The sequence below is a fragment of the Paroedura picta genome, unplaced genomic scaffold, assembly GCF_049243985.1.
Source record: "Paroedura picta isolate Pp20150507F unplaced genomic scaffold, Ppicta_v3.0 Ppicta_v3_sca37, whole genome shotgun sequence".
Lineage (NCBI taxonomy): Eukaryota > Metazoa > Chordata > Lepidosauria > Squamata > Gekkonidae > Paroedura > Paroedura picta.
Window position 1 is genome coordinate 61358 of NW_027518634.1, and position 23807 is coordinate 85164.

At 45.2% G+C, this 23807-nt stretch overlaps 1 protein-coding gene across 24 annotated transcripts in view; it reads right to left on the minus strand.

The window, feature by feature from the left end:
- Positions 1-23807, minus strand: part of LOC143828499 (uncharacterized) — a 38944-nt gene that overhangs the window by 10982 nt on the left and 4155 nt on the right. For 7 of the 24 annotated variants that reach the window (XM_077318859.1, XM_077318858.1, XM_077318853.1 and 4 more), the window contains 7 exons: positions 9071-9223; positions 7097-7251; positions 5397-5558; positions 4573-4662; positions 2880-2975; positions 2010-2105; positions 636-731 (listed from right to left, as the gene is read on the minus strand). In XM_077318859.1, coding sequence (XP_077174974.1) covers positions 636-731; positions 2010-2105; positions 2880-2975; positions 4573-4662; positions 5397-5399 — 381 coding nt within the window. In that variant the 5' untranslated portion in view covers positions 5400-5558; positions 7097-7251; positions 9071-9223. The remainder of the gene's footprint in view (positions 1-635; positions 732-2009; positions 2106-2879; positions 2976-4572; positions 4663-5396; positions 5559-7096; positions 7252-9070; positions 9224-23807) is intronic. The other 17 variants (XR_013227671.1, XM_077318850.1, XM_077318864.1 and 14 more) reach the window with 9 other exon arrangements.

The window sequence follows — 23807 nt, forward strand, 5'->3', positions numbered from 1 at the left end:
GATCCTCTGGATAAAATGGCTGGTTTGGAGGCTGGACTCCAGGACATTGTACCCTCCCCAAACTTCCCCTCCAATCCCCAAATCTACAGGTATTTCCCTACGCAGAACAGGGAACCCTAGGGGAACTACTTGTTTTAAAAATCAGTACACAGCACAATTAAACTGCATTCCCTGAAACTCTCCTCACTCATGATGGTGTGGATCTGTGATTTTTGTGGCTTATGCTTTGGTTATCGATAGAAAACATGATCTTACGGTGATTTTTGGGGAGGCCCAGTGGAAAAACCCTGAGGATCCATGTTTTAGAACCAAGTTTTCGCTCTGTGCCGTAGCCATAAAGGTTTGGATCTGTGATTTTTGTGGTGTATGCTGTGACTGTCAATAGAAGAAGTGATTTTACTGTGAGTTTGGGGGGCCTGGATGCAAAAACCCTGAGAATCCATGCTTTGGATCCATATTTTTGCTCCGTGGCATGGTTTTAAAGGCATGGATCTGTGATTTTTGTGGTGTATGCTGTGCCTATCGATACAATAGGTGGTCCCCCCCACCCACTTGAATAGGTGGCCCTCCCCCACCCACTTGAATCCATCCTCAAAGGAGCAACACCTGGACGAACGAACAAACGCGGCACATACCACAGATTTGCTTTGCATGATTAGGTGTCCAAGAACACTGAAAAAGATCGCTGTGTTCACAGGTCCTGCAGCAGCATTGAGGTCCATATTATACATCTGCAAAAGAACAAAGATTTTGAGGACCACACAGCCCCTCTTTATGCTTTTTTCTACTTATCTTCTTACTAATATTTTAGGGATATCTGAAGGCCTAGAGCTACAAGCTGTTTACTCTTGTCCTAATCCTAATATGTTATATTTCTCAAATGTCCTTCATGCTTCTTAGTTTAGGTATTTACATTTTAGGGGGTACTTGTCACTGGCATACCTACTAATAAGGGGCTGAATCACTTCCAGGAATGGTGGCACCTCTGTCCAATTAAAGTATCCTCCCTGGATACAAGATCCTCCACCCTATGTTGGTTCAATAGCTATACATACCGGTATCTGGATTTCAGTCCAATGGATTTCAGTCCAAGGGGATGCTGAGGTTTGCGCACAGCTGGGCAGGAGGGTCCTTATAAGAAAAGACCTTTCTCTCAAAGAGCCCTTGTGCCAGTGGTTGGGAAGAGACAAGTGCACATGTCTTATTGGACAGCCCCTTTCATAATGCTATTAGCTGTAATCTAATTCAACCAGGAGTGGACAACTGCCAAGGAATCCCCCCCAAAGAAAAGATCCAGATTCTGCTCCAAAATGAAAATCAACAGACAAGTCTCCTTACAGACAAATTCTGCTATAAAATTGTCCTATAAAAATGCAGAAATATACAGCTTTAGGCAATTCCTTCCCCATAAGGTCTTGCTATGAAATAAGATTGGGCAGTCTTGGGCTACTGGGCTCACTTTCCCCATTCCTCGTCTTCATAACCGAAAGAATTCTGTTTTACAGAAAAAAACACTGCTATGCCCCGCCTTGAAACGGTAGCCCCAATGGAGGAGAGGCAGTCAAGAAATTCAACAACAACAACAACAACAAGTGTTCTCTGCTGCAAACCAAGTTTAACTTGTGGTTCTGAATCCTGGTTTGTAGGGCCACATTTTGTGCCTCATATGGAATGAGAATCCTGCAAAACTAGGAGTCGTTCACTGCTGAGCCATAAACAGAGGAGAGAGAATGTGCAGGCCCAAGGTGCATTCCCATTGTCTTGATGCGTAGACCATGCTACTCTGGAGAAGAGATCCTTTGTAGACTGTTCAGACTGTCTTGCTCCCCTCGTGCATTTCCAAGTTCCCCAAGTGTCATGATATTAAGCAGGATGTAGGTGACATCCCACCTTCCCTTTACGTTCAGGTGCCCGGATTTCATCCAGCTCTCCCTCCCCCACCCACTTGAATCCATCCTCAAAGGAGCAACACCTGGACGAACGAAAGAACGAACGAACACGGCACATACCACAGATTTGTTTTGTAAGATTAGGTGTCCATGAACACTGAAAAAGATCGCTGTGTTCACAGGTCCCGCAGCAGCATTGAGGTCCATATTATACATCTGCAAAGGAACAAAGATTTTGAGGACCACACAGCCCCTCTTTATGCCTTTTTCTACTTATCTTCTTACTAATATTTGAGGGATATCTGAAGGCCTAGAGCTACAAGCTGATTACTCTTGTCCTAATCCTAATATGTTATATTTCTCAAATGTCCTTCATGCTTCGTAGTTTAGGTTTTTACATTTTAGGGGGTACTTGTCACTGGCGTATCCACTAATAAGGGGCTGAATCTCTTCCAGGAATGGTGGCACCTCTGTCCAGAATAAAGTATCCTTCCTGGATACAAGATCCTCCACCCTATGTTGGTTCAATAGCTATACATACCGGTATCTGGATTTCAGTCCAATGGATTTCAGTCCAGGGGGATGCTGACATTTGCGCACAGCTGGGCAGGAGGGTCCTTATAAGAAAAGACCTTTCTCTCAAAGAGCCCTTGTGCCAGTGGTTGGGAAGAGACAAGTGCACATGACTTATTGGACAGCCCCTTTCATAATGCTATTAGATGTAATCTAATTCAACCAGGAGTGGACAACTGCCGAGGAATCCCCCCAAAAGAAAAGATCCAGATTCTGCTTCAAAATGAAAATCAATAGACAAGACTCCTTACAGACAAATTCTGCTATAATATTGTGCTATAAAAATGCAGAAATATATAGCTTTAGGCAACTCCTTCCCCATAAGGTCTTGCTATGAAATAAGATTGGGCAGTTTTGGGCTACTGGGCTCAGTTTCCCCATTCCTCATCTTCATAACCGAAAGAACGTGGCACATACCACAGATTTTCTTTGCAGGATTAGGTGTCCAAGAACACTTAAAAACATTGATGTGTCCACAGGTCCCGCAGCATTGTCGAGGTCCATATTATACATCTGCAAAGGAACAAAGATTTTGAGGACCACACAGCCCCTCTTTATGCCTTTTTCTACTTATCTTCTTACTAATATTTGAGGAATATCTGAAGGCCTAGAGCTACAAGCCGATTACTCTTGTCCTAATCTTAATATGTTATATTTCTCAAATGTCCTTCATGCTTCTTAGTTTAGGTTTTTACATTTTAGGGGGTACTTTTCACTGGCGTACCTACTAAAAAGGGGCTGAATCACTTCCAGGAATGGTGGCACCTCTGTCCAGAATAAAGTATCCTCCCTGGATACAAGATCCTCCACCCTATGTTGGTTTAATAGCTATACATACCGGTATCTGGATTTCAGTCCAATGGATTTCAGTCCAGGGGGATGCTGAGGTTTATGCACAGCTGGGCAGGAGGGTCCTTATAAGAAAAGACCTTTCTCTCAAAGAGCCCTTGTGCCAGTGGTTGGGAAGAGACAAGTGCACATGTCTTATTGGACAGCCCCTTTCATAATGCTATTAGATGTAATCTAATTCAACCAGGAGTGGACAACTGCCGAGGAATCCCCCCAAAAGAAAAGATCCAGATTCTGCTCCAAAATGAAAATCAACAGACAAGTCTCCTTACAGACAAATTCTGCTATAAAATTGTCCTATAAAAATGCAGAAATATATAGCTTTAGGCAACTCCTTCCCCATAACTTCTTGCTATGAAATAAGATTGGGCAATCTTGGGCTACTGGGCTAACTTTCCCCATTCCTCGTCTTCATAACTGAAAGAATTCTGTTTTACAGAAAAAAACACTGCTATGCCCTGGCCTGAAAAGGTAGCCCCAATGGAGGAGAGGCAGTCAAGAAATTCAATTACAACAACAACAACAACAATAGTGCTCTCTGCTGCAAACCAAGTTTAACTTGTGGTTCTGAATCCTGGTTTGTAGGGCCACAGTTTGTGCCTCATATGGAATGAGAATCCTGCAAAACTAGGAGTCGTTCACTGCTGAGCCATAAACAGAGGAGAGAGAATGTGCAGGCCCAAGGTGCATTCCCATTGTCTTGAAGTGCAGACCATGCTACTCTGGAGAAGAGATCCTCTGTAGACTGTTCAGCCTGCATTCCCTGAATCTCTCCTCACTCATGATGGTGTGGATCTGTGATTTTTGTGGCTTATGCTTTGGTTATCGATAGAAGACATGATCTTACGGTGACTTTTGTGGAGGCCCAGTGCAAAAACCCTGAGGATCCATGTTTTGGAACCAAGTTTTCACTCTGTGCCGTAGCCATAAAGGTTTGGATCTATGATTTTTTTGTGTTGTACGCTGTGGCTGTCAATAGATGAAGTGATCTTACTGTGAGTTTGGGGGGCCTGGATGCAAAAACCCTGAGAATCCATGCTTTGGATCCATATTTTTGCTCCGTGGCATGGTTATAAAGGCATGGATCTGTGATTTTTGTGGTGTATGCTGTGCCTATCGATACAATAGGTGGTCTTATGGTGAGTCTGAAGGGGTTCAGTGCAAAAATCATGAAGATTTCATGCAGCTCTCCCTCCCCCACCCACTTGAATCCATCCTCAAAGGAGCAACACCTGGACGAACGAACGAACGCGGCACATACCACAGATTTGCTTTTTATAATTAGGTATCCAAGAACGCTGAAAAATATCGCTGTGTTCACCACATTGAGGTCCATATGGTCCTTATACATCTGCAAAGGAACAAAGATTTTGAGGACCACACAGCCCCTCTTTATGCCTTTTTCTACTTATCTTCTTACTACTCTGGAATCCCCCCCAAAGAAAAGATCCAGATTCTGCTCCAAAATGAAAATCAGCAGACAAGTCTCCTTACAGACAAATTCTGCTATAAAATTGTCCTATAAAAATGCAGAAATATATAGCTTTAGGCAACTCCTTCCCCATAAGGTCTTGCTATGAAATAAGATTGGGCAGTCTTGGGCTACTGGGCTCACTTTCCCCATTCCTCGTCTTCATAACCGAAAGAATTCTGTTTTACAGAAAAAAAACACTGCTATGCCCCGGCCTGAAAGGGTAGCCCCAATGAAGGAGAGGCAGTCAAGAAATTCAATAACAACAACAACAACAACTATAGTGTTCTCTGCTGCAAACCAAGTTTAACTTGTGGTTCTGAATCCTGGTTTGTAGGGCCACAGTTTGTGCCTCATATGGAATGAGAATCCTCCAAAACTAGGGGCCATTTCGCACGGCTTCAAAATAGCACAATGGTTACTAATTGGAAACGCTACTAATTTGACATAACCCACGACGTCGTAGACAATCTGCAACAATCCTGAAACCGACCCGCAAAAAGCGCTTCGTTGTAGCGCTTTCAGGGGAATCCAGAAAAGTGGATTCACCCTCCGGATAGCGATACACTCCTGCAACCAATCTGCAACAGTAGCGCTAAAGACCTGTGCGTTACCATTGTTGCTGGTTCTTCGAAGTCCCTCCTCCTGAGCCTGTCCTCCAAACTTCCGGCGAAGCGATCGCCATTTTTTTTTCTCCGAGCGAGCGGGGATAAACGCACCGGCGAGCCTCTTTCTGTTTAGAGGCTTCCCTGGCTTCAGTCCTTCACCTTTAGTCACTAAGCACAAACCACATAAAAGCCCGTTTGCTGAAATAAAGTCCCTTTATTTTTTACACATAAATTCAGCCGAAAATCGGGCCCGTGAGAGGGGAGGGGGATTTTTTTTTTATCACTCGAGGCAGCTTGCCAACGATCATACAATCAAACGACGGCTCACATTAGGCAGCTGGATGGGTCTCTCCGTTGCAACGAATCTACCTAGATTCGTTGCTATGGGTCTGTTTTTTTTTTTAAACCTTTCTTAAAGGGAAAGGGGCTGTTTGGGAGCATGCTAACGGCTGCCCACTGGCTGCTTGACGGCCAGGGGCGGGACGAGCTTGGCAATAGCGCTTCCTTTCTAGCGATTTCTGCTGAGACCGGAAGCCTGTGGGAAACGCTAAAAAACGCAACTGATTCCACTACAAAGGCAGGTATGCATAACGACGAATTCCACTATTTTAAATGGCGATTTTTCATTCCGCAAACAATTTGCAACAAAGATCCCCGTGCGAAAAGGCCCTAGGAGTCGTTCACTGCTGAGCCATAAACAGAGGAGAGAGAATGTACAGGCCCAAGGTGCATTCCCATTGTCTTGATGCGCAGACCATGCTACTCTGGAGAAGAGATCCTCTGTAGACTGTTCAGCCTGTCTTGCTCCCCCCACGTGGGGGAGCAGCAGGCCCCCCACGTGGACTCATGAAGCACAAGAGGGAGAAACAAGCAGGCATGGCTGAACTGACAGATTGGACCAACCACCAACCAGTGTAGGATTTCCAGAAACACTGGGAGATTAGAAATATCTCAGAATGTATTTATTTATTTAAACATTTTGAACAACAAGAAACAAAACAAAAAAACCCTGAAAGAACCGTCTGTTCTCTATTTTGTGGGCCCTTGTGGACAACATTTTAGTCCTTTGGACACATCTCACCATGAATCTAGAATATAAAGAAAAGCGGCGAATACTTAGCAGCAGCCGCCATTGAGGCAGCGGAGGAGCGGGCAGCAAGAAGACACGTGTGTGTGGGGGGGAGGGTCTAGGGTGGCAGGAAAGGGGGTGCTGCGTGAGACCATCGCGCTCGCCCCCTTGGCGCCTGGGCATGGGCTTGGGGCCCCTTTTAAGGAGAAGCCCTGCCTCTTGCGCCAGGCTCCCCTGAGCAGTGTGCCTGCTCTCTCTCGAGTGCAGAATTCCCTGGCCGGGGAAGTCCCTCGGAGTCCCTAGCATAAGAGATTGACTTGGTGATTCTGACTGTATTTATTACTCATTTAGTTACTTGGGGGGGGGTCAAGTGGGTAAAAGGTCATTGAGGGGTATGTGCAGTATAGTGGCCATATTTATCTGGCCATTACATTTCCCTTTCCTCCATGGACTTCAGATTCCCCTCCCCCACACACACATTTCAATCCCTCGAGTTGTTATGACCACCCAAAGTCACTTGGAAAGCTTCATGGTAGAGCACTGACTTTGTTGTATGAAGAAGCAGTCAATCACCTTAGCCCACGCTCAGCTTTGCAGTTTGAAAGAGCATCGCAGATGAACTGATTAAGTGACCTACCTCCCAAGCCACCCTTTCCTCCAGGGGAACTGATCTCTGCAGTCTGGACAGGAACTTTCGTTCTGGGGGTTCTCCAGGTCCCTCCTGTAGGCTGGCATCCCTGAACAGTGGCACTTCTGGGGGTTATCGAAGCTAGAAGAATATCTCAGGAGTTTCTGAATGGCAGAAAAGTTGAGAAAAGCTCACACTGAGGCAGTAATTGAGTAACCCACGGTAAGTTCTTTACCAACCAATGCTTTCATGTTTGTAACATAAAAATGTTTTGATGTACTTTGATATTGAACTGAATTGAAGAATATACAGATGGAAACTGTTTCAGTTCTTCAAGCAAAGTTTGTTCAACATCTTTATGTGCCCTCTGGCCCAGCTGGTGCGGAACTTCGGGCTGGGTTGCCATCAGTACGCTGATGACACCCAGCTCTATCTCCTAATGGACGGCCACCCGAACTCCCCCCCGGAACCATTTGTCAGATGTTTGGAAGCAGTGACAGAATGGTTCGAGCAGAGTTGCCTGAAACTCAACCCCTCCAAGACGGAGGTCCTGTGGCTGGGAAGAAGGGGGCAGGAACAGGAAGTGCGTTTATGCACCTTGGAGGGAGCGCAACTTACCATCGCGCCCCAAGCCAGGAATTTGGGGGTGACCAACGATGCCTCCCTGACTAGGGAGGCGCAGGTCAAGAGAGTAGCGGGCCAGGCATTCTTCCACCTTCGCCAGGCCCGGCTACTAACGCCCTACCCGTCCCCTGACCACCTCGCCACAGTGATCCATGCGACAGTCACCTCCAGATTAGATTTCTGTCATTCGCTTTATGTGGCCCTGCCCTTGTCCTTGATACGGAAACTTCAGCTAGTGCAAAATGCAGCTGCTAGAGTCCTCAGTAGCACACCTTGGAGGGCCCACATGCAGCCGGTGCTGTGGCAGCTGCACTGGTTGCCAATTGCTGTCCGGATCCGGTTCAAGGTTTTGGTTCTAACCTTTAAGGCTTTACACGGGTTGGGACCCACATACCTGAGGGACCGCCTGTCGCCCTATGTGCCCCACAGGGCTCTATGCTCTGCAGGAGAAAACCTACTGATCGTTCCGGGCCCCAGAGAAGTGTGACTAGCCTCATCCAGGGCCAGGGCTTTCTCTGTCCTGGCCCCCACCTGGTGGAATGAGCTCCCGGGTGAACTGCGGCCCCTGCGGAAGCTGTCAGCATTCCGCAGGGCCTGTAAAACGGAGCTCTTCCACCAGGTCTATGGTTGAGGCTGGGATTGGCGAGGAAGAACATTGCCCCCCTGAGGGGTTTGAAGTAGTCATCATCACCCTCCATCCCCCAATGCCCTTGTTCGGGTAGGGGAGAGTGGTATTTTCCGCCGTGTTGGGTATTTTTATAGTCTTTTAACGGGGGGTTTAATGGGGGATTTTAAGACTATTGTTATCTGCTACGAGCCTGTAGGAAGTGGCGGGAAATAAATCAAATAAAACAACAACAACAGCAACAGCAACAACATTGCCAGTACAGGTACAGGATTTCACATAGGCAAAGGGGTCACTTCTTCAATTGTGCCCAACTAGTTTGTCACCCACTTCAAATTTAAAGCACACACTAACAATCCAGGTGTTGGTAATATACTGATTTAAAGGGGCAAAAAGGATCTACAAGAAGCAAGTCAAATCCATTGTCGAATGGAGTCCCTTGGGGGAAATCTTATCCAAATGAACCATAAAAAAGCTCTCTCTCTGCTGGGGGGTGGTTTGAGATTCGATACCTGCCAAACTTGGTTTTAAGGTTTGCAGTCCAAGAAAAGTAAAGTCCTCACAGTTCTGGGAGGCCAAAATCCAATTTTTACTGAATCCAATTTTTTTTTGGGGGGGGGGGAGGAATAAAAAGAAAAAGATTGGATGGGGTCAGGTGACCTTATTGGCAAAAAGTCCTTTTTTATCTCAACTGCCCTTGATGTTTTCAGAATCCAGGTGGAAACCTCACTTACCCAGTTTCCCTTCCATAGGTTGACCTGTCAGTTAGGGCTCCCCTGTGGAGGGGAAGTGAGGATCAAGAAGTCAATTCCTTCCATTCCTGGAGTTGTTTTCTCCACGGCAAGAAGGGATTGTAGCCCTTGAAAGTGCTTCTTCAGGTTGAAGTCCTAAAAAGCGTGTGAACTTGGTAAGCACTCTGAATAATAATACATGGATTCATACGTACTTAAAGCATCATATATTATTATGACCTGTGGAATAATTACTCAAACAAAATGCTGGCAGAGGCTCAGGGGAATTGTAGTCCATGAACATCTGGAGGATCACAGGTTGACTACCCCTGCCTTAACCAAAATGTGTGGAATAAGCCTAAGAGAAGTCCTTATTCCTGGCCAGGAGATGTCACTGCAAGACAGCCACTGCTCCACTTGCCCATTCCTTCTCTGAAAATGCAGAAACCCAGGGCCGTTCCGCATTCGTCCAAAATAGCACAATGGTTACTAATTGAAATCACTACAGTTTTGCCGTTATGCACAACGTCGTTGACACTCTGCAACACTCCTGAAACCGATCCGCAAAAAGCGCTTCGTTGTAGCGCTTTCAGGGAAATCCCAAAAAGTGGATTCACCCTCCGGAAAGCGCTACACTCCTGCAACCAATCTGCAACACTACCGGGAAAGTTCTGTGCGTCCCTCCCCCTGGCTCTCTCCTCTGATCTTCCGGCGAAGCGATCGCCATTTTTTTTCTCCGAGCGAGCGGAGATCAACGCACCGGCAAGCCTTCGTTTACCCAGCGAGGCTTCCCCAGCTGCAGTCCCTCTTTTTAAAGTCACCAAGCACAAGCAACACAGAGGCCCGTTTGCTGGTTTATTTTCCCTTTATTTTTCACACTATTTTTGGCCGAAAATCGCGCCCATGAGGGGGGGGATTTTTTTTCCACTCGGGGGGAGCGTGGCAACGATGAAACGGCAGCTCAAACACCAACTGCTAGCTGGATGGGTCTCTCCATTGCAACGAATCAACGCAGATTCGTTGCAACGTGTTTTTTTTTAAACCTTCCTTAAAGGGAAAGGGGCTGTTTGGGAGCATGATAATGGCCGCCCATTGGCTGCTTGACGGCCAGGGACAGGACACAGCTCAGCAATATCGCTTCCTGGCTAGCGATTTTTGCCGAGACCGGAACCCTGTGGGAAATGATAGAAACGCAACTGGATTCTGCTACGAAGGCAGGTATGCATAATGACAAATTACACTATTTAAAATGGTGATTTTTCGTTCCGCAAACAATTTGCAACATGGATCCCGGTGCGGAATGGACCTCAAAGTAGGCTGCTGGCCACAATCTCCTCAAGTCTGGGGAACTTTGCCCTCAAACAAGGAGTGTCCCTTGGATCAGGTGTCTTTAGCACTGGCAGTGATGCTGCCCACATTCCAGTGTAACTCCCATGGAGGGGAAAACGGGAAAAGTGAGGTGACTGTAAGCCGTTTTGAGTAGAGAAAAGCAGCATATAAGAACCAACTCTTCCTCTCATGAAAACCTGTAAAACCAGCTCAAAAACTGTCAAGAAGCCTCCAGAATAGGTGGGGGGAAGTGGGAACAGGGAAGCAGTGAAATGGCAGAAGGGTTTTTTCCCCATGTGCTGGAAAGGAGCATTGCGTATGAGCTATGAATGACAAAAATCCTGTACCTTCTCTATACGAAGATTATAACTTACTCCAGAGTGACCATGAGTGTTATTTTTCTGCAGTGAGCAGAGTACTTTGGTGTCAGCGAGATCAAGGAGAAGTCCCCCCCCCCCGCCCCATTCTGTCTTACTTTCTTAGGCCTCCACCTCCAGGGGAGCAAGAACATTATGTTGCTCAATAGCCACAAACACGCCTGCCAAAGCGAAGGCCGGTGAATTAGCCATCCAGGAGTCAATGTAAATACTAACGCACCTTCCACAATGACCTGAGATCTCAGTACACTACAAAATGATTGCTGATTGAGTTTACCATATTTTAAATTCAGTACACAAAGTCCTCGACGCTAATATACTTGACATTATTTCCAGCTGCTGTTTGTATTCTTGATGACTCCAAACTTAGGGCTGATGAGCATGATAGACAATCAGTGTTATTTGTAGTGTTGTATACCAAACAAAATTAAATCCCCCAAGACAAGTTCTGAGTTCTAATTCTGCAATGTATAGTTCCCTGCTGGTACTGATGTAAAAAGGGGGGTCAGAGTGGGGGAGCAAATGGCCTAACATTAAAATGGTGGCTGAACCACCTGAACCTCCTGCAAACTGCTGAATTTAAGGAACCCTTGGGATCAATCCATGTAACTTTTCTGTGCATTGTTCTCCTTGCAGCCTCCCCACATCCCAGGAAAATAGACAGTTTCTGTACAAACTGGCATAATTTCATCATGACCATGGGCTCAAGATTTTTATTGTATTGTAAAATAAAGCACAGTTTGTCCATGATGATAATATTAAGTTATGGTAGACACAGAGGCTGGGTCAACATATGAAGCTGAATGAAGTGGTAGAATGGGGCATACTGCTGAGTGCTGACAACATAAAACAAAATTTTCTGCAAGAAGAAAACTTAGCACAGAGAGAAGTTCTGCAGAACTAGAGCAAAACTTGAAAGGATCTTTTAACATAGAATGCATTTGTGTTTTTCTTTTCTTCTCTTTCATCAGATTAAAGCTCTTTTGATCAAATATCTTGAGCAGTCATGTTTTCTCCTCTGATAAATATCATCTTTGATCAATGAGGCCCAAACAATTAAAAATTCAATGACAATGAGGGTGATATTAGGAGAACTATTAGACTAAAGGCAAAAGATTATTTTATAGTGAGGTTAAAAAAGAAATTTGGGGGAGGGAATCACATATAAGGGCCATTCCAATAAAATATACACCAACGTACCAATCTTCTGTAAAAAAAAGTCACAGGAATGCTCTGAATAAAGAGGAATTCATTAATATACCACTTATAACAGGGATGAGCTGTACTCATAACTGTGTCAGTGAAAAAAATTGGGATAGACAAATTAAAGGGATAAGAAGGCAGTGATCTGGGGCAGGGATCCCCCAAAATAAGGAAGAGCCACCTGTGAGTATGAAAGCTTGTATTTAAATGACACGTTGCCTGGATAAGTTTACTATTGAAAGAGTTTATAGCTGTAGGACCAAATCCATGAATAATGTCAGCACTTAAACCAATGTGAGGGAGCTTTGAGTCAAAAATCTTAAACCAGGACAGTTTGAAAGAATCTTCATTTATAAAAAATGAAAATCCAGAATACCTTTTCAAAAGCCCACTTTGGAATAGAAACAGAAAGCTAATTACCGGGATAATTTACCCAAATTGGCTTGCAAGGACATTTCAGCTACACATTTAGGAACATTAGTCAATTCATGAAGAAAACAAATTAAAGGAAGATCAGATTTTTCATATCCCATATAGCCACCACAGAAAGCAAAATAGGAATAATTTTCATATTAAAAACTGAATCATCCCAGGAATATAATATTCCTTGTGATATCTAATTTTTAAAATATGTCTTCAATATGAGATCTAGCCTTTCTCAACCTATCTTTTTTATTCAATTATCAATTCAAGCATATAATAAGCATATTCAAGCATATAATATTCAAGCATATATAAGGAGAGCGACGAAGATGATCTGGGGCCAGGGGACCAAACCTTATGGGACTTGGGAATGTTCAGCCTGGAGAAAAGGAGGTTGAAAGGGGACATCATAGCCCTCTTTAAGTATTTGAAAGGTTGTCACTTGGAGGAGGGCAGGATGCTGTTTCCATTGGCTGCAGAGAAAAGGATGTGCAGTAATGGGTTTAAACTACAACGATATAGGCTAGATATAAGGAAAAAATTCATAGTCAGTAGTTCAGCAGTGGAATAGGCTGCCTAAGGAGATGGTGAGCTCCCCCTCACTGGCAGTCTTCAAGCAAAGGTTGGATACACACTTTTCTTGGATGCTTTGGGCTGATCCTGCGTTGAGCAGGGGGCTGGACTAGATGGCCTGTATGGCACCTTCCAACTTTATGATTCTATGATTCTATAATGCTAACAATAATAACAAGAATTTTTTTTAAATATTCTATACTGCCCCTCCCTCTATGGGCTTGGGGCAGTCCACAACAATAAAACATTCAATAAAACCAGTTACTGTAATAAAATTGCAATAAAATACCATATAAAAACTCCATCCCGCACCCCTTTCATGCCCTCTGCGAGCTATCCCAGACTGGAGATGACATCAAGTAGGAAGAGTTAAGAAGGAAGAGATGGAGGGATGCCTGTAAAATTATGGACTGCCCTGGTCTCAGTCCCAGGCCTGGTGGAAGAGTGCTGTTTTGCAGGCCCTGCAGAACTTTCAGAGCTCCATCTGAGCCTAGATCTCAACATGCAACTCATTTCACCAGGTGGGGGCCAGGGCCAAAAAGGCCCTGACTCTGGTCGAGACCAGGCACACATCCTTGGGGCTTGGGATGACAATATACTAGTCTTTGTCAAGTGTAGTGTCCTCTGGGGGACATAGTGGGAGAAGTGGTCCTTCAGATACCCAGGGCCCAGACCACATAGGGCCTTAAAGGTCAGTACCAGAACCTGGAACCTGATCCAGAACTCCACCAGCAACCGGTGCAACTGTTGGAAGGCAGACTGAATGTGAGCCCTCCATGGGGTCCCCAAGAGGACCCATCCTGCTGCATTTTGTGCCAGCTGTAACTTCTGTAGCAGGGCCAAAGGTAGCCCCACATAGTTGTAGAAATCTAGCCTGGAGATGACCGTCACATGGATCATTGTGGCTAGGTCTTCTGGGGCCAAATAGGGTGCTAGTAGCTTCACCTGGTACAGGTGGTAAAACACCTGGCAAGCTACATTTGTGACTTGCACCACTGTTGATAAGGAATAGTCAAGGATCCCTACCAAGCTCTTGATGCTGTATGAAAGTATTCATTGCACTCCATCAAGGCAGGGGAGGCATGCTCCCTCCTCTGACCCTTTCTTCCCTAGCCATTGGACCTCCGTTATCAAGGGCTTGAGTTTCTGTTTCAACTGGCAAAACATTGATAAAATAACACGCTACAATTTCAAAACAACAACAACAGCCTCTTAGCTGTTGGCTAGCTAGATACATCTACAAGGAACTGTAACCAAGGGCCTTTTCGCACAGGGATCTTTGTTGCAAATTGTTTGCGGAATGAAAAATTGCCATTTAAAATAGTGGAATTCGTCGTTATGCATACCTGCCTTTGTAGTGGAATCAGTTGCGTTTTTTAGCGTTTCCCACAGGCTTCCGGTCTCGGCAGAAATTGCTAGAAAGGAAGCGCTATTGTCAAGCTCGTCCCGCCCCTGGCCGTCAAGCAGCCAATGGGCAGCCGTTAGCTTGCTCCCAAACAGCCCCTTTCCCTTTAAGAAAGGTTTTTTAAAAAAAAAAACGACCCATAGCAACGAATCTAGGTAGATTCGTTGCTACGGAGAGACCCATCCAGCTGCCTAATGTGAGCTGTCGTTTGATTGTATGATCGTTTGCACGCTGTCTCGAGTGATAAAAAAAAAAATCCCCCCCCCCCTCTCACGGTCCCGATTTTCGGCTGAATTTATTTGTAAAAAATAAAGGGACTTTATTTCAGCAAACGGGCTTTTCAGTGCTTTGTGCTTAGTGACTAAAGGTGAAGGACTGAAGCCAGGGAAGCCTCTAAACAGAAAGAGGCTCGCGGGTGCGTTTATCCCCGCTCGCTCGGAGAAAAAAAAATGGCGATCGCTTCGCCGGAAGTTTGGAGGAGAGAGCCAGGGGGAGGGACTTTGAAGAACCAGCAACAATGGTAACGCACAGGTCTTTAGCGCTACTGTTGCAGATTGGTTGCAGGAGTGTATCGCTATCCGGAGGGTGAATCCACTTTTCTGGATTCCCCTGAAAGCGCCACAACGAAGCGCTTTTTGCTGATTGGTTTCAGGATTGTTGCAGATTGTCTACGACGTCGTGGGTTATGGCAAATTAGTAGCGTTTCCAAATAGCAACCATTGTGCTACTTTGAAGCCGTGCGAAATGGCCCCAAGTATATTAGCACCAAGCCCTAATTTAGCAATACAGTTACAAGTGCTTTTTCTGTGTGGCTACTTCTTACTCTATGAGGATGTAGAAATATGACTTCTTGTATCTGAGTAATTTTTTATCCAGTAGTATTTTCGTGGGAGACTCATTAGTGTGGCAAGGGGCCACAGGGGTCAATACATTTTAATGAAAGTTTTGGAGGAATCTGCTTTCAATTGGTTAGCGGGGTGACTCTTTGCCTGCCAAGAGTTTAATTTTCAGGAGTCCATGGCTGCTCTTTGTTTCACGGGTTTTGCTCCTTTCTCTTTTTTGCAATGTATTGATTAACCTCCCAGGATAATCTCCTCCAACTGGGAAGCAGAGAGACAATAAACGATAGCATGTTGGGGAGCTAAACACATTTGAATAATGCTACCAGATGAATCTGTTTCAGAAGGCAAATGAAAATCTCCCCCCCCCCCGCCAGCCTCTTTTTGGACCTCCCTTGACAGGCACAACTTTTCTTTTGCTGCTGGATCCAAAACTGTGGCCTTCAGCACAAAACGGGGAGCGCTACAGCTGAAAGACTGGCAGACACATTCATTAGTCTGCTGGGGCACTGTTGCTAAGTTTGGAATTCTTGTCCGTCCGTCCTCACCCACACTGTAGAGATTTGTCTAATTTTGTCTCTGCTCCTAGCTGTTGGGCACACCCAAGAAAGGTCTGGTCTCTGTGTAATCATCAGAAAGACAGGGTTTCTGTAAATAGCTAATCTCAAGAAACCTTCCTGGGTGAAGATTAAGCCATGTCTTGCACTCTGATCACAATGTAATGTGTACACAACCAAAATCTTCTGTAAACTTTCATGACTAAAACGTATATTGAAAAGTCTGCTTTCCTGGGCTGAAAATAAAAGAAAAGGCTAGTCTGCTGGAGAAGGAGACCAAGCTTCAACCAAGCTTCAACCAAGCTTCTTCAGAGCGAGCTAGCACAGAGAGAGAAGCAAGCCTTGTGTCTGTCATTACTTCACACCCACACCCAGTGCAAGAAAATGTCATCCCTCGGGTATGTTTGAGAGGAAATTTAAATAGGATTCTGTCCGAAGGAGGATGGCTTGCCTAGTATTACTGCACACCGCTTGCTGCAGTCAATGGCACATACTTGGCTGTGGCCCATTCATCTGGCTCCAAAAATGGAAAGACCTGGAGAATGAAATTTCTCTGCATCGTTTGCAAATTAATACATTTCCCCAGACTTTTGAGATCTCTCCTCTTCTCGTGCTCATCCCTTCCTCTCTGCCCCTCAGCATGTGCTCGGTTCTCTTCTGCCTCCTCAGGATTCTGCCTGGTTTATTTCTGCAACATTCAAAATAGGAGCAGGACTTTAATATTGGTTTGCAGGCAGAACGGGGAAACATGCTGCTGCTGTTCATCTTTTTAAAAGTATATGTTGCCCTTAAAAATCTGTCCCCAAAGGGTCACAAAACTCTTCCTTTTACGTGGGAATTTTAAAAAGTAAAGCTATCTTAGGAACAATATTGTTGAAAACACACTTTAAAAAACCTGCTTACAAAAGCTACTCCACGCAGCTCAAAAGAAATTTCAAAACACTTGAAATTTTCTCTGACATTGTCCGTTCCGTCCTGTGCAGGATGAGATGCCTCTCCAAACCACTCCCACCAGGAAGAACTCACCTCCATGCGGAAAGGACTGGTAGAGCTAAGAGTGTGACATGCCATCTTCTGTTCCGGGAAAAAGAACTGTGTTGCTTTAGGATGCTTAGGGCAGGGGGTTGAGCAGGGGGTTGGACTAGATGGCCTGTATGGCCCCTTCCAACTCTATGATTCTATGATTCTATGACACTTGCATCGTTTTTAGGGCATGATTCAAGAGTTTTGCATCTGACACAATACTACAGGATCTCCCTGGGGATACCTCCTTTCTGGGCAGCCTCAGCACCTGTGTTCATTGCTGTTGTGAGGGGATCCCTCAAAAGGTTGTGGAGGGGCTACAAGTCTGGGGTGGCCAGTGACAGAAGGCAATAGGAAACAGTGCAATAGTCCTTTTATTTCAGGACATGGTGCGACAAAAGGGCATGAGACAGCAATGGACCTATGATCCTGAACAACTATTTGTGGTGTCTAAGGGTGTGCATTCAGTTGTATCCACAATGAAAAAATACCCCCAAAATACCTTACCAGTATTTTTCAGGTATTTTAAAAGCCGGATACAGATCAGAGACTCTGTCTAACTATTGGTATAGCTGATCCTGAGTAAAGCCGAATTTTCAGCTTCTTTCTGGTATGTTCGGCTATATTGAATAGCTGCCGGTGAAGAGGTTTAAAGAACTACAAAGTTAAATTTCACTTCTCCTCTAGGACTGTTTCCCTCCTTTTGCTCTGGTTTCCAGGGCAACAGGAGGGAGGAGGAAGAGACAACTCTGCAGCCTAATGACAAAAGCACCTTAGGGGGAGTTGTAGGGCCTTACAGCCAGTCATTGCAATGCTTTTGCAAATGGCATTGCAGTGCAGATTTGCAACTTGCAATTTGCAAGGTTGTTGGATTTGAGTGTGAAGTCTGACTTGGGCTTGCCACAGGACTGAAAAAAGCTGTTCTGACCAAGCAGTAATAGAGCCCCTAGAATTGAACCCCCTGGTCCAATCTTTTTGAAACTTGGAGAGGAGTTGGAGAAGAGCCTCTTGGAGGCACCTGGAAAGTTTGGAGTCTCTAACTTAAACCTCCCTTCCCACACACACCCAGGCCATGGGAAAGGCAGAAACTTGAAAATCCCCATTAAAATCAATGATGCCATTGACTTTAATGGCTGGAGCGCTTCGGACAACTCCAAAGTGCTTCGGCTCAAGCTTCGGCTGAAAGGGCTGCTTGAGAAGGGCTTTTAATGGTCATTCAAAGCAGAAGTGGTTCCGATTTTTGGCTTAGCTCACATGCCTACCCCTGATCTTGATGGTAAAAACCCAAATGGTTATGAACCAAAGAGGTGCAAAGCAGCTCAGCATGTTCTCTCTTGAGTAACTTTGCCACTGAATGTTGGGACAAACTCATGCCCTTTCCTCTTATATAAATGAGGGGCTTTAAACAGAGTATGTTCTCCTGCTGGTCATGCTTCTATCAAAGCAGACAGAATGCCTCATTTTGGGTTGAGTGCTTGAATCTTTGGAAATAACTGCTTCTTCCAGAACAAACAAGGATTTGCTTGGTGACAGAATTGGACCTGGAGTGGGGAATTTCCCCCCAAAACAATTTGTGTACATTTCCCCCCAGAGTTGACAGATGGCCTATTGGGATGTTCATTCTAACCCAGGCTTTCCCAACCAGGGTTTCTTGAAACCCTGCAGTTTCTTGACAGCCCTGGAAGGGTTTTCTGAATGGAATTAATGGGAATTAATTAATTTTAATATATTTTTAAACGTTTGTTAAACATTTATCAGGTGATATGTCCATATATGGTTGTCAACTTGCCCTTTCCAAATGGCCAATGATGGGCCTGGAGGGGGTCGGAAAGGTGGGCATGTCCACAGCTGAGCTTTCCAACCATAGTCTGCAGGATCCTGCCACTTCTGGGGTTCCTCGAAGCCTTAAAAATGCTTCAGGTAAAACAGTAAAAAGAGTTGAGAAAGGCTGTTCTAACTGGGGTTTTCAGTGCTTTCAACTCTTTCTGAGGGGCTTTCCCTGTCTTGTTCATTGCTCTCTCCTGAATTCAGTCAGGCTATCTTAGTTGGCTCTTGAATTGGATACATCGATAATTCCAGTCAGAGTCTTGCACCAGAGAATTGGCGCTGAAAGGTTACATTTCACCTCATCACATCTAATGAGGCCTTTGTTTACCACTCATTCCTTAATTAGCTGTGTTTTTGGAGGAGTGACTACGGAGAAGCCAGCAGCTCTTCCATAATTGTTTCCATAATCTGGAAAACCAGCCGTTGTCCCTGCTTTGATTTTCTAAAATCCCCTTCCGCCTATTTTGCACCATGCAATAATAATTTAAAAAAAATGAATGTGGTTTCTTGCTTGCCAGTCCTCAGAATGAATCTGGTTACAGAAACTGGTTTCCCTGTTCAAAGATATCCAATGGAAAAGCCATTCAAATGCATTGATTTAGCAGCCACGTTATAAAATTACACTGGCCCTGCACAGGTTGCAGATAGGAGATAAAGGGAAAAGAAACACCCACCAGCTGGACAGGGTGGAACCAGGCGGGTTAAGAAGCCTGAGATGAGATACAGCTTGGCTTCTCACCAGAATTAAACCTATGAAATCTGTCAATCTTAATCTTTCCGCTCAGGCAGCAGACCTCGATTTTGGCTGATTAAATCTTGGATCTGGCGCACACAATGAGTGAGGTATTGCTTTATTGCCTATAAATGAGAAGATGTATTGACAGATGGAAGTCATAAATCGGAACAGGGGACAGTTCTGTTGTTGTACAGGGCAAAGGACCTTGTGAAGAATCTCCAGCTTCCTGCTGTTTTGTATGGCATGATAGAAAATACAGGGGAAGAGGCGGCTATTGTCTTACATTACTGGCAGTGATCATTTCAACCTGGTGCTCTCCAGGGAATGGGTTGTTTCTGCAATTGAAGCCTTTAGCAAACTTTCCTTACTATTGCTTGCATGTTTTGGGGGGGGGTTGTGGGTTTTTTAGCATTTTTAAAATTCCCGTAACAATAAAAATTCCCCATGATGTACAACATATAGTTGTCTGGAATCCATTGCATTACGCAAACAACAATAAGATCCATGCTCACTTCTTTACCAATTGTCATTCTCAAATTGTTCATAAACGTCATCCCAGGGCAGACAAGGGAGAAGACAGCAAGGGGAGGCCCAGCATGCACACACTGCACTGAGGCCTGGAGTGTGTTACTCATGCTCAAAGGACACCTCAGAGAAGCCCAGCAATGTTATCGAAGCCTTCCACATGCCTGCATTTCGTACCAGTGGGCAACTCTTTCCCCAAACAACAATATCTGATTCTGCTACAGCCGAGTACAAGCACACAAAATGAATATCTTCGTGATGCCATTTACTAATTTACTTCCCTTGACCTATAGGTATGGACTGGTAATTCCCATTTCATGATGGCTGAGGAAGGGTGCATGTTCTGGGGACAACCCCATATAGCCCACTGCCCCACTCCAAATGCTTATTCAGAAGAAAAGACATCCCCAAGCTTGAGAGCAGATGGATGGAGGGTGGAAGCAGACTATCTGCTGGTTGCATCTGCCCAGTTATCCCCAATTTTGTCAGGCTCATATTGCTAAGCTTCTTATTCCTGTTTGGTCTTTGAATCTGTTAAAAAGCTTCATTATGCTGTGGACTAATTTATTGCTAATTTACCCTCTCCCTATAAGTATGGACTGCTGATTCCCATTTCATTATGTTTGAGGAAGCGCACGTGAACACAAAAGCTTACACCTTGAATAAAATTTGTCACAGCCCTGATATTGCTGTTCTCCCAGAGCAGCAACATCAGGGCTCTCAGCCCCACCTACCTCACAGGGTACCTGTTGTATGGAGAGGAAGGGAAGGTGATTGTAAGTGTACTTTGAGACCCCTTCAGGTAGTAACAAGTGGGGTATACAAACTAATTCCTCCTCCTCCTCCTCCATCTCTAGGCAGGGTGTAATTGCAGCGCTGCAGGCGGAAGGAGGAGCTAGCCTTCTACATGCCAAGGTGGTAAGTAGCCTCTCGGTGGGTTTTTTTAATGTGCATTTTTGTCTGTTGCAAACTTGTGCTGTTGTGATAGCTTGAAGAGAAAGCCTGATATGGCTCCAGAAGCTTCATTGAGGATATATGCCACCCTTTAAAAATATTGTTCTATAATTACGGATATGAAATGAAACACCACTGGAAATAAGAAGGGGAGCTTTTTTGCTTGTAGTTAATGGCTTGAGTCCTATAAGTCACCAACCTCGCTGATCGGAAAATTCCACTGCCTCGGTGAAGAAACTCAAGCGGTACTACAGGCTTAATAGCATCTCTTTGAAAGAGACAGCACACGTAAATAGTGGGTCTGATGTAAAATACAGAGCCAGTTTGGTGTAGTGGTTAGGAGTGCGGACTTCTAATCTGGCGAGCTGGGTTTGATTCTGCACTCCCCCACATGCAGCCAGCTGGGTGACCTTGGGCTCGCCACAGCACTGATAAAATTGTTCTGACCGAGCAGTGATATCAGGGCTCTCTCAGCCTCACCTACCTCACAGGGTGTCTGTTGTGGGGAGAGGAAGGGAAGGCAACTGTAAGCTGCTTTGAGACTCCTTTGGGTAGAGAAAAGAGGCATATAAGAACCAACTCTTCTTCTTCTTCTAAAATAATATCCCTCTATAGGCCTTAAAACCACCATTTATTTCTTTATTCATATTTTTAAATTACCTGCTTTCCCCCCAGTAAGGACTGCCACAAATTTACAATACAGAAGATATAAAATTGCAACAAACAAGACAAAGGGGAAAGGCTTCATGCTTCATCTACATATGACCAAGTCCTTGTATGTGGTTTTCCCACATTCACATTTTACTCTCTGGTAAGCTCCTGTGTTTCGTTTTGTTTTTTTGTGGGGCGAGGGTTCTGTATGTATTTTGCTCACCCTAGTAATTTATTTGATATCACACAGTTTTATTTCCAGCATATCTCCCTGCAGATTTGAACTGCAGGTTTTTATGCTGGACATAATTCTGTGTAATATTGAATATACCACTAGAGGGAGCAAAGCACATCCAGAATGGGGGGGGGGGGGAGAAGAAACAGGAATTTACCAGCTAGTAAAATGAGAATGTAGAAAATCCCATGGGGCAAGGGTAGTCAACCTGTGGTCCTCCAGATTAGCGATCCCCAACCTGTGGGCCGCGAACCACATGTGGTCCTTCGACTAATTGGAGGTGGGCCCCGAAGGACGCCTTCTCCCCCCCGGCCCTTTACTTCACCCCCCCCCCGGCCCTTTACAACACACTTCATTGTTGTGACATGTATCTTATTTTGAAGGGATGTTTAAACATTACCACAGCGATCAGAGAGCACTAGGGCAGTGGTTGGGAGTAGAGGAGTAAACTACCCCCCCCCACCGGGCTTCAGTAAAAGGCGTTGAGTGGTCCCCGGTGAGTGGTCCCCGGCGTTGAGTGGTCCCCAGCGATAAAATGGTTGGGGACCACTGCTCCAGATGTCCATGTACTACAATTCCCACGATTCCCTGCCATCTTTTGCTGGCAGGGGCTCATGGGAATTGTAGTCCATGGACATCTGCAGGACCACAGGTTGACTACGCCTGCCTTAGGGAACAACCCAAGGGCTTCACATAATCCCAGCTCTTTTATGTTGATGGCTGAAGGAAGCAGGGAGAAGCAACTTTATCTCTCCTGCTGTCTTTACTTCTGCAAACCTTGTTTTTGGATCCTCTGTTGGCTCTGTCACAAATTTAGGTGTAGCCCTATAAAGATTTTTTTTACAGCAGTTCACACTTTGGCTTCACAAGGTGGTCTGCAGATGCAAAAGCAGTGGGGAGGAGATGATAAAGCTATTTATACCTGTCTTCTTTAGTCACAAACAGGAAAAAGCCAGTGTGCATCTGGGAGGCACCAAGCTCCTGTTACACACCTGGTGCAAAGTCTTGTCTTGCTCCCCTCAAAGGACTTCATAATGGGTAGCTGTGCCCTGTGCAATGCCTCTTGCCTCTGCCTGCAGAAGATTCCTAACCATAGTGTCAGTGAGATTGACAGGAACACTGACCACTCACCTTTCTGATCTCTCTGATGCAGTCCCTTTAAGGTTAAACTGAGCCTCTTAGGGCCAACTTCCTCTTTCCTGATTTTTCTTCAGAAATCCCTTCCTCTCTCTCCTGCCAGCCTGCCTGCAGTATGGTGGGTGTAAAGATGCGTCCAGCATCTCTCCGCACCCAAATAGCTAGATGAGTTTAGGGACTATTTTCTTCTCTTTCCTGCCTAGAATGGAGTTCTCTAGTAAACAGTTGCTGTATTCATTTAATAGCACAACCTGAGTCTGTGCTTTCGTTGCTGTTTTCGGTCTATGCTCACTCAGCCAGCATTGCTGTGATTGCACAGTAGCTTAAATAAGCATTCTGCTAACTCAATATCCGTCAGCTAGAGTCTGAATACAGAGTAGGTCTGTCTATAGCTGACTATCTATAGCTGCTAGTGGCTCTTTCTCTCCCATTTCGCCTACGGCCCTGAGAGGTCCTTTGGCTCTTGCCCTTTAGCTTGGACCTCTGGGCATACCCAGGCTTAAAGTACCTGAGAAAAGAACTCAACCAGGTCTCACTCAGCCGCAGTCAGCCAGTTCACAAGGCTGTGAACCACGGATACAGAGCTGAAATCCAGTTTCTGTCGCCATTCAGAAATATATTCAGTGGCCCGAGCACAATTTGTCGCCTTGAAGTAATGTTTCTTGTCTATGGAGCTGACAGGATCTAACACAGGTGAGGATTAAGGGATGACGTTTTGTTGAGGGATGGAAATTTGAAAGGTCCTTTGAAATTGGGCATTTTGACAGGAGTAGTCAACCTGTGGTCCTGCAGATGTCCATTTGCTGGCAGGGGCTCATGGGAATTGTAGTCCACGGACATCTGCAGGACCATAGGTTGACTACCTCTGTTGTAGACTATCGACCCAGGTCCCAATAAATAGGCACACTACGACCTTAAAATACAATGGGTTTGTATCTCCCCCCCC